Source organism: Mizuhopecten yessoensis, unplaced genomic scaffold (genome assembly GCF_002113885.1).
Source record: "Mizuhopecten yessoensis strain PY_sf001 unplaced genomic scaffold, ASM211388v2 scaffold10911, whole genome shotgun sequence".
Lineage (NCBI taxonomy): Eukaryota > Metazoa > Mollusca > Bivalvia > Pectinida > Pectinidae > Mizuhopecten > Mizuhopecten yessoensis.
In genome coordinates this window covers 611,847-623,661 of record NW_018408783.1, presented here as the reverse complement: position 1 = coordinate 623,661, position 11,815 = coordinate 611,847, and the positions used below count along the sequence as shown (strand labels likewise).

General features: G+C 34.5%; 1 protein-coding gene across 6 annotated transcripts in view; it reads left to right on the top strand.

Annotated features, from left to right (window-relative positions):
• Positions 1-11,815, top strand: part of LOC110463490 (serine/threonine-protein phosphatase 6 regulatory ankyrin repeat subunit A-like) — a 42,432-nt gene that overhangs the window by 14,436 nt on the left and 16,181 nt on the right. For 3 of the 6 annotated variants that reach the window (XM_021518112.1, XM_021518114.1, XM_021518110.1), the window contains exons 9-18: positions 1,616-1,633; positions 3,142-3,256; positions 6,214-6,366; positions 7,086-7,154; positions 7,379-7,519; positions 8,413-8,542; positions 8,971-9,036; positions 9,618-9,693; positions 10,038-10,163; positions 10,709-10,796. In XM_021518112.1, coding sequence (XP_021373787.1) covers positions 1,616-1,633; positions 3,142-3,256; positions 6,214-6,366; positions 7,086-7,154; positions 7,379-7,519; positions 8,413-8,542; positions 8,971-9,036; positions 9,618-9,693; positions 10,038-10,163; positions 10,709-10,796 — 982 coding nt within the window. The remainder of the gene's footprint in view (positions 1-1,615; positions 1,634-3,141; positions 3,257-6,213; positions 6,367-7,085; positions 7,155-7,378; positions 7,520-8,412; positions 8,543-8,970; positions 9,037-9,617; positions 9,694-10,037; positions 10,164-10,708; positions 10,797-11,815) is intronic. The other 3 variants (XM_021518115.1, XM_021518111.1, XM_021518113.1) reach the window with 1 other exon arrangement.

The window sequence follows — 11,815 nt, the reverse complement described above, 5'->3', positions numbered from 1 at the left end:
ATTTTCTCTATGTGGAAAGAAAGATCATCAGGGGCTTTATTTAAATTGAAAATATCAGGATCCTGAGCTATCCGTTCTCCCTTAGGGTGTGGGTAACGTTTAATATAGTTTATATAGGGAAATAACACTTTTCGGTATATATTTTATCCATTTTAAGCAGAAAATTGCTCAAACTTAGTCAGAATCATCTTGGGTAAATGAGAGTTTTACTTTGTAAAATTAGGATTCCTGCCCCATCCCCAGGGGCTAGGGCGGGGCCCCAAAGGGAACATTTACCAATATTTTCAAATTCTTATCCATTGATGACATGACAAGTATTGTATTTCACTTAGTTTACATGCTGATTTCCACATCACATCTAAACAATAAAATAAAGCTACCAGTACCTATGAATATAACTCAGGTGACCGCTAAGGCCCTTGGGCCTCTTGTCTTATAATCAAAATGAGCCCTGAAGAAACCCAAAAAAAACTATTAAGATGCCTCAATTGAACTATTTGTATATCACAAATGAGCCCCTAAATATATACTTAGGATACATTAAATGAGCCCTTAGACCCTAAATGGACCTTTGGGGTATTGCCATGCAAATGAGCCGTAAAGATATCCAAATAAACCCAAGGAATACCCCAAATGAGCCCCCAAAGAATTAAAATGTATCCCTAGATTTCCTGAAATGAGCCCCCAGAAAACCCTAAATAAGTGCAAGAAATGAAGCATATAAAAACAGTTATTGAAGGAACATTTTTTACTGTTAATTTTCCTTAACTTTTTTTACCGTAAATCAGAAAACATTATGTGAAAAATTTATTTTGAAGATGGCGATATTTGAAGCTCTCTATCTAATCCTTTGTCCTGTCAATAACTAACGAAGTCCTGAATGGTGTGACTTTGATTCCTATTGCACATAATCATCAACATCTGTGTGCTAAACTTACTGAAGTATTTCACAACTAATTCCTTCATTTGTTCCTATTATAATCATGTAATGAAAAAATGTATATGCTTCTTTTTTTTTTTTTTTTTTTTTTTAAATCTGATACTTTAAGAATTTATGAATTGGTTTGATTGTCATGCATATGTCGAGCTTTTATTTCATGATCTGAATATCTTTTGTTTGGCTATTATTTTACACATCACATATTTAATATATAGCAGTCTGAAATTGGATCGGCTTACCACAGCATTGTGTGCTTTGGAGCTTTATTGTTTTGTCTGCAATTAGAAGTCACTTTTGTTTTGATCTTTCATTTGACAAAATTTTGAAGTTGATAAAAATTCAATTGAAAAGTTAACAGCAAAAAGAAACAGTTTTTAAACTGGTATTGTTCTGTATATATATAAAAAAAAAAAATTAAACGACCCTAGCTAGACATAGAAACTCCATTTCTTCTCGAAGAAACTGATCCATGTACTTGTTTACAAGCACTTTTTTTTAATAAACACTTTACTTAATTTTTAAAAAAAAATCAAAGATAAGTTGTGTTTTCAATACAAATTTTGGGGAATCTTTCAACGTGCATGTCTTGGTTTATTTATTATCAGTATCAAAACTAAAAGCTATTAGATACTTGAATAAAATGTGTATATACAACATACTGTCACAATATTGTAGGATTAAACTATTGCACAGGTAAGATTTTTTTCAACTTGGACAGAATTATAAACAATTCAAACAAGGGTCAATATATAATGAGATGCTTCTTTTTCATGGACCTCAATGGATTTCTGGTTTCAAATTTAAATTAGTGAACTTGTAGCGAATAGTTAATGAATTATTTTTGAAATTCTGCATGATTTGAACAGCATGAGATACTGTTATTTGGATAATTCAAATTTTATGATGAACATGTAATGCTGTTTAAGCTTTACTGTGAAATTCCATCTTTTGATAAAAATTGCAAAAGGAAGCTTTGCACAGAAGCACTTTTTATGATTTCAATCAAATAATGGAATATGCATGTTTTCTATTTTACTTCAAGTATTGCATCCTCTACTGCTTGTTTTCTGTACTGGTTTTTGTTTTTTTGGGTTTTTTTGAGAAATAAAAAGATAGAAAAGGTTTAAGTATACATTTTGCATGTGAGGAAAAACTGTTATATTGAACAGCAGTATGATATCTCAGTTTCTTTTCTTATTCTTTTCTGATCAAAATCTAAATGAAACAATTTGAGTTGAATATTTCATATTTTACATCTTTAGAAGTGTACAAGTAATTTAAAAGAAGAAAAAAGAAAACAATGTATGTTCTGTGTATTTGTAGCATAATCGAATGATTTACATTGATTTGTATGCAAATATGGGCATTAAAAAAAAAATTAAAAAAAAAACAAGTATTAAAAAGTGGTCTGTTTGCAGAAAGTTCCAGAAAGTAGACAGTCTACTTGCCAATTGCCAATGTAGGAACAAAATTATTTGTTCATTTTAGACAAATTTTTTGATTGAACAGTGTCTGATTTAGAAAGAGTATAACAAAGATTAAATAAAACAATGAATCTCTGTCATTAGATATACAATAGGAATATGTGTTACAATTAATAAGAAAGATTTGAAGAAGGTGACATTTCATTATTGTCTTCTGGCACTTTTTTCTCACTTTTTTTTCAAATGTTTTTCCTACATAATTGCTTGAAAGCTTGCTCTTCCCCATCATTATGCAAGTTCTGAACAGGATAAATTGTATTAAATGCATCCTTTTCACAGGAATAATGCAAGGCAGATGTATATTATTATTGCATTATCCGTTTGTTGTATTTAAGCAATCCAATCAAGCCCATCTCATTTTCTCCATTTTAAGTACTCAAACTGATCAAAAAGACTGGCAAAAGGACTATTTAATTAAAACAACAGCATTCTCAAATTCAACCTTGATATATTTATTGATATATGTTGTCTCAGAAAAGTCACAGGATAAACTTGTTAAAATCCATTTGAGCTTGATAGGAGGTACATGCTGTGTTAAGTAAGAGCTTTTAATTGCACATGTAGCATGATCAAAATTTACAATAATGTCTTGACACAAATCTATAAATTATCCTGACCAGATAAAAAATAGAAAAGGCATAATATTCTTATGAATCTCATACAGTATTGATCATGGTTTTTTGTGTCTAAACCTGACCTGGCATGTTTGTGTTTCAGGAGCAGAAATCGATGTTTGTGATAAGATGGGTAACACACCTTTACATATTGCGGCACGCTATGGGCATGAACTTCACATTAACACCTTACTAGAGAATGGAGCTGATCCTCTCAGGTATTGTATGTCTGCATACAGGTATTTTATAACTACATACAGCTATTGTATATCTACATACAGCTATTGTATATCTACATACAGGTATTGTACATCTACATACAGCTATTGTATATCTACACACAGGTATTATATATCTACATACAGCTATTTTATATCTACATACAGCTATTGTACATCTACATACAGCTATTGTATATCTACACACAGATATTATATATCTACATACAGCTATTGTACATCTACATACAGCTATTGTACATCTACATACAGGTATTGTATATCTACATACAGCTATTGTATATCTACATACAGCTATTGTATATCTACACACAGGTATTATATCTACATACAGCTATTGTACATCTACATACAGCTATTGTACATCTACATACAGCTATTGTACATCTACATACAGCTATTGTACATCTACATACAGCTATTGTACATCTACATACAGCTATTGTACATCTACATACAGCTATTGTACATCTACATACAGCTATTGTACATCTACATACAGCTATTGTACATCTACATACAGCTATTGTACATCTACATACAGCTATTGTACATCTACATACAGCTATTGTACATCTACATACAGCTATTGTACATCTACATACAGCTATTGTACATCTACATACAGCTATTGTACATCTACATACAGCTATTGTACATCTACATACAGCTATTGTACATCTACATACAGCTATTGTACATCTACATACAGCTATTGTACATCTACATACAGCTATTGTACATCTACATACAGCTATTGTACATCTACCTACAGCTATTGTATATCTACCTACAGCTATTGTATATCTACATACAGCTATTGTACATCTACATACAGCTATTGTAAATATACATACAGTTATTTTATGTCTACATACAGCTATTGTATATCTACATACAGGTATTGTACATCTACATACAGCCATTTTTAGGTCACCTGAGCTTTGCTCAAGTGACCTTTTCCAATCACTTTCCGTCCGTCGTCGTGCGTAAACTTTTTACATTATCAACTTCTTCTCAAGAACCAGTGGATGGAATTTTTTTCAAACTTGGTCAGAATCATCCTTGGTAGATGAGGCTACCAAATTGTAAAATTGGGATTCCTAACCCAACCCTAGGGGCCAGGGCGGGGCCCAAAAGGGAAAATTAACCTATATTTCAAAAATCTTCTTCTCCAGACTCGGGGGTATTATAATCATTTTCTCTGCATGGATTGAGACATCATCAGGGGCTTCATTTAAATTGGGACGGGGGTAAAGTTTACTATAGTTTATATAGGGAAACAACACTTTTGGGTATATTTTGACAATTTTCTGTTGGAAATTATTCTTACTTGGTGAAAATTATCCTTGAAGGAAGATGGTTTTAAATTGTAAAATTGGGATTCCTCCCCCAACCCTAGGGGCCAGGGCGGGGCCCAAAAGGGAAAATTAACCTATATTTCAAAAATCTTCTTCTCCAGACTCGGGGGTATTATAATCATTTTCTCTGCATGGATTGATACATCATCAGTTGCTTCATTTAAATTGGGACGGGGGTAAAGTTTTCTATAGTTTATATAGGGAAACAACACTTTTGGGTATATTTTGACAATTTTCTGTTGGAAATTATTTTTATTTGGTCAGAATCCTCTTTGGTGGACGACGGTATTACATTGTAAACTTGGAATTCCTGCCCCATCCCCAGGGGTTAGAGCGGGGCCCCAAAGGGAACATTTACAAATATTTTCAAATTCTTATCCTTTGATGACATGACAAGTATTGTATTTCACTTAGTTTACATGCTGGTTTCCACAACACATCTAAACAATAAAATAAAGCTACCAGTACCTATGATATAACTCAGGTGATCGCTAAGGCCCTTGGGACTCTTGTATATCTACATACAGCCATTTCCATCTGCATACAGGTATTGTAATCCTGCATACAGGTATTGTAATTCTGCATACAGGTATTGTACATCTACATACAGGTATTGTTTACCTGCATACAAGTATTGTAATTCTGCATAAAGGTATTGTAATTCTGCATATAGGTATTGTACATATACATACAGGTATTGTAATTCTACATACAGCTATTGTACATATACATAAAGTTATTGTAATTCTGCATACAGGTATTGTACATCTACATACAGGTATTATTTACCTGCATACAAGTATTGTAATTCTGCATACATGTATTGTAATTCTGCATACATGTATTGTACATATACATACAGGTATTGTAATTCTACATACAGCTATTGTAAATCTACATACAGCTATTGTACATCTACATACAGGTATTGTACATATACATACAGGTATTGGATATCTACATACAGGTATTGGATATCTACATGCAATATTGTATTGAGTGAAGATGATCATGTTTAGATTCTTTAAATTATTGAAATGTTCATGCCAGCAATGCTGTTGATATGTGTTTCATATTTGTGAAGTGTGTTAGTTTGTTAGCTTGTGTATACTTTTGCACTCAGTCGGTAAATATTTTTTGAAAAATTTCCAAACCACTAACATTACTTGTACATATAGTGGAATGATGGCATAGTGGATACTGTACTCACCTTTCATTGAGACCATCAGGGTTCAAACCCCGATCAGGTGTGAAAAGATATGGGTCACCTGCCTGACCACATTGACATTTGATACCGTTTGTGCTAATTCATGTTAAAACTTTTCTTGGATCGCCATTACTATGAATTGTTTGACATCAGCAACCAAAGTTGCTCTGTGCACTGCTATTTCTGATCATGCAAGGATATCAATATTGTCTAGGATGCCTTGGTTTTCAATACTTTTTTCGTTAGATTTTCTTTTTCTTTGGAGGATTTTCTGACTGTAATACAATGAGGTATTCTGTTGAATATGCACGGAGTAATCACTAAAAGTAAGTCTACGAATAGGCAGTGATTGTTGGTGTTGTTTACAGACGAGGGACAAGTGGGATGCTGCCAGTTCACGTGGCTGCTGTCAATGGCTATGTTGACTGTCTCAAGAAGTTACTCTCGGCGATGGAGAACCTGGACATCGACGTGACTGATGACTATGGCCGGAGTTGTCTACATGGGGCAGCATGTAGTGGGTGAGTAGACCTCATAATTAATGTCGGGAGGACATTTGGATATAAAGCTAGTGTCTATGATATGTCTTATTTAATAGTAAAACTTCTTAAAGGGATCATGATTTAAGAACCAGAATGTGTTCCATCCCATAGGAAATGTTTTTCAGGCTTTATTAATCATGGATTTTAAACCTTTGGTGTGTGTGTGGGGGGGGGGGGGGGATATACAGCAATTACCCTGCCCGCGTAACTCCTCGTAAACCATGTGTTGCTTTTTTTTGCTAACTTAACACATTGAAGATACATCATATGTAGATGTTCGTTTGGTTATTTTATGGCCCTTTAAACTTTCTGCTCAAGAAACAAAGTAAACGCAATTCCTCCTTAACAGTTTGTTTGATTTATTTTTGACTTTGCACAGTTAAGTACATCATATGTACATGTGGGGGATGAAAGAAATACGTGATTCAACTATTTTTCCATGAGTTATGGCCCTTTGAATCTAATTTCTACTTCAGAACTGCGGGATGAAATTATATATCAATATGTGATTCAACCACTTTCCAACAGTTATGGCCCTTGAAACTAATTTCTACTCCAGAAACATTGTAAGCACAAGCAGGGAGTATATTTCGCTCACAGTTTCTCTAATGGAATAACTACCAAACAGCAAGAAATCCTTTATTCGATACATCTGATACACTCTCATAAAAGGATGTTGTTTCTCTTTTTCTCATCAGACGAGTTGAGTGTGTTGATCTCTTATTAAAGATGGGAGGTAAATTGGGAATGCTGGACTCGGAGGGCAGGTAAGTTGGTTACAGCAAAATATTGACCAACATCGTTTTAAAGAAACATTACGAAACTTCTAAAAACAAATCACTGAAGTGAACAGAATAGTGGTCATAAAGTTGAATTAAAAGCTTTAATCTGTTTATACTGAATAAACAATATACATATTGGTATTAGAGGATGCTTCTATTTAATGTAGCATATATATAAACAGAGACTTGGATGTTTATTTTGTTTGTAGGACAGCGCTGCACTATGCAGCGGCCCACTGCCACTACCACTGTGTCCATGCCCTACTGGACGCCCGCAGTAACGTCAACATCACTGACCGACAGGGCTGCACACCTCTGCACTACGCAGCAGCCTCAGACTCTGATGCAAAGTAGGTCACCTTCAATAAAGAGAAGATTGGTGGTATCGTTAGAATAGATCTATCCAAACTGGGTTTTAGGTTGGCAGTGCCCTGATTGCATAAACACTGCTTTTCAGGTTGATTAAAGAAAAGTCACTGAAAATTGAATATCATTTTTTGATGGAGAAACTTTTGAACACTTGTGAAATCGGTTATCACTAGATAACTAATAAAATGCTTCATTTAATACCCCAGATCACATGGTGTAGGAACTGACAAACCAACCACTCTTTATTATGCCCCTGCCATAAAATGGGGGGGCATATAGTGTTACCCATGTCCGTCCCGTCCCGTCCCGTCCCGTAATGTAATGTAAACACTTAGCAACTTCCTTCTTTGACAGATTTTGGTCAAACTTTATACAAAGGTCAAGTATGATTATACTTCAGACATCATTGTATTTCAGGGATCCAAGGTCAAAGCCATGGTCACACTTGCTATACATAGAAAATCATCAACTGATTCAATTTAAACACTTAGCAACTTCATTCTTTCATGGATTTTGGTCAAACTTTATGCAAAGGTCAAATATGAGTAAACTTCGGACATTGTTGTGTTCCAGGGTTCCAAGGTCAAGACCAAGGTCACTGTTGCTATATATAGAAAATCATCTACTGATTCAATTTAAACACTTAGCAACTTCATTCAATGTTATGGAGATATTAATAACATACAAAAAAATCATATGAATATTAAAATCAACTTTAAGTGTAGTACCTTGTGTGTGTGCATGTTTCAGGATATCAAGATCAAAGTGGTTGTAACTTTTTATAGAACACTGAAACTAATTTCACATGGCAGCGAGGGCATTTATGTCTTACAGACATTTTCTAGTTTAAAATTGTTTTGGTTTGATTGGGCAGCTCGACTGTCTCTTACAGAGTGGTGGAGCTGTTGTTGAAACATGACGCCCGCCCAGGTATCCGTGACAACAGTGGCTTCAATACTGTACACTACGCGGCTCTTAAGGGCCACAAGTTGGCGTTGGAAATGGTAAGATGTCAAAACTGGTAAGATTAAAACCTACCATAAGGTCTAAAACATTTACACCTCATTGTGCTAGAAGGCACAGAATCAACTCCAGGTGTTTTGAGTAAATTATATTGGACATCTAAATAATCTTAAATTATGTTTCTTTCGGAACAGACCTAAGTAAAACTATCATCTACAATGTATCTGAAACAACTTTTTGAAATAAAATAACAGTTAGAACAGTTGGAGAATACATTCAGAGGTTGCCACTGCTCTTTAGTATGTCAATTTAGAGTATTTTTAGCTACGTTTTGTATTTATATCATAAGCTGATGAAATTGGGTACACAGTCATGAAAAGTAAAACTGTTTGCATATATAATTAAGATTACACTAAAATTGAAGGCAGCATGAGCATTTGAAGTCAATGATGTATTTGATGGGTTGTAGTTATTGGATGCTGCAGCCACAGATTTACTCAGAAGTGGAGCAATGTACTCTCCCGCCCACTTAGCGGTAAGTGTACAGCAATGTACTCTCCCGCCCACTTAGCGGTAAGTGTACAGCAATGTACTCTTCTTCTTACTGTGTGGTAAGTTAGGGCATATTTCTATCCGCCGACTTAGTTTTAAGTGTACAGGAATTCTCCCTTTTACTTAATGGTAAGTGCACAGCAAAATACTGTACTACTCACCTAGGAGGTAAGTGTAGAACAGTTCTTTCCCGCCCTCTTACTGCGAAGTGTGCACAGTACTGGATAAGACAGTTAATAGTAATCTCCCTGTTGGCCCTGTACTTTGTATTACTGCACTGTCAGAATTTATTTGTTATAATATATGTCAATACATAATACCAAACAAAGCAGAATAAAATCTATCAAAAGCATTTGCATTATTTTCATAAGTTTCATTGTGCTATAGAAAAATGAACATTGCTTAGACATCACAATTCTGTATCCAATGACAAAATTCTTAAAGACTGAGCGCAATCCAACTACTGTAAAAAAATAAATTAAAAAAATTGAAATCATCATTTGTGGATTTTAATTGAAATATTTTTACAAGATTTTATTTATTTTGATCTTTTCCTTTTTGCAGGCTTATAATGGTCACAACGAAGCCCTCCATGTTTTACTTGGCTGTATCATGAACCTAGATATACGGGATCACAATGGTAAACTATCTTTTACTCTGGGTGAATAGATTGACACCCTTCTCAGATACATCATACTAATGTGTCATACCTTTCAGTTGAAATGGGTTTGGGAAAAAATACAACTTTTTTTTATAGCAGATAACAAGATGATAAAGAGGTGGTTTGAGTTTTCTGTAGTAAAGTCAATTATTTTAAAGGACACCCATAAATATCTTTATAAAAAAATACTATCCTTTTTAGCGAAGCCATGGACCTGTGTTTTGGAAAAGATTTATAGCTGTTGTTAATGTCAAGTTAGAGAAGGAAAATTTGAAGGAAAATATTCCAGGTATGTAGATATTGTGTGTTTGTGTACTCGTCAGGCCGTACAATGCTGGACCTGGCTTGTTACCAGGGTCACCATGAGTGTGTGGAAACACTGTTACTACAGGGAGCTACAATCCTGGTCCAGGACAACCTCAACCGTCGTACGCCACTCCACGCCGCAGGTAGGCATTACCTCTAGGTACTCTCCTCATGACCTGACCACAGTCTCATATCACTTCTTTATATCTTGTATGCGAGGAAATATTTATGGATATTCAATAAGTAATACCCAGTTAAAGTGTTTGTGGGTATTGGTATATGTCTCCTCTTCAAATTAAGACCAGCATACTAAGTGATTCTTCTGATGACATCAGCGCCAATACTTTAAATGTCAAAGATTGTAGAATCTTCCCCTACCTTAAGGGTACCAAGGAGAAATCACAACCCCAGAGATGATATTGTTGATTGTCTTACCTGAGGCTTGCTTCAAGCCTATTTGGTTGGTTTAAAGGAATTGATAAGGAAAAAAAGAACGGCACTCTTGAAATACATTGGCGGTTAAGGAGTTAATTAAGAATGTTCTGTATTAGATTGACAATAGGTTATGCATGTTATTATTATTATATGATATTCTCTATTCATCATGATCAAACGACTAATTAAAGGATAGTAAACATTTATTTTAATGTATAAAAGGTAGATGAATATATGATTTTCTTTTTTGTAGCATGTAATGGCCACACAGAATGTCTACGACTTCTCATGGAAACAGCAGAGGACAACAACATTGTAGATTGTATAGACTCTAATGAGAGGTATAGTGATGTATAGACTCTAATGAGGGGTATAGTGATGTATAGACTCTACTGAGAGGTATAGTGATGTATAGGCTCTAATGAGAGGTATAGTGATTTATAGCCTCTAATGAGAGGTATAGTGATTTATAGCCTCTAATGAGAGGTATAGTGAGCTATAGCCTCTAATGAGAGTTATAGTGATGTATAGACTCTAAAGAGAGGTATAGTGATGTATAGGCTCTAATGAGAGGTATAGTGATTTATAGACTCTAATGAGAGGTATAGACCCTAATGAGAGGTATAGTGATGAATAGACTCTAATGAGAGGTATAGGGATGTATAGACTCTAATGAGAGGTCTAGACTCTAATGAGAGGTATAATGATGTATAGACTCTAATGAGATGTATAGTGATGTATAGACTCTACTGAGAGGTATAGTGATGTATAGGCTCTAATGAGAGGTATAGTGACGGATAGACTCTAATGAGAGGTATAGTGATTTATAGACTCTAATGAGAGGTATAGAGATGTATAGACTCTAATGAGAGGAATAGTGATGTATAGACTCTAAAGAGAGGTATAGTGATGTATAGACTCCAATGAGAGGTATAGTGATGTATAGACGCTAATGAGAGGTATAGTGATGAATAGACTCTAATGAGAGGTATAGACCCTAATCCCAGGTATAGTGATGTATAGACTGTAATGAGAGCTATAGTGATGTATAGACTCTACTGAGAGGTATAGTGATGTATAGACTCTAATGAGAGGTATAGACTCTATGGAGCAACATTTCTTTTCTTATTGCAGTGGGGAAATAACAGTTCCTGAAATCACAGGATTGTGAATGTCACTATCTTAACTTATAAATTCACTAACTTTTGTAAATACCAGCATATATTACCACCATTAAGTAGATTCTTAGACTTTATTAAAAGATTTTATTCTGCTATGAAACTGCACTTAAATATTGCATCACTTGATGAATTTTTAAAGATTGAATTGCCACATTTAGGACATTTGAGTTTGCAAAAAT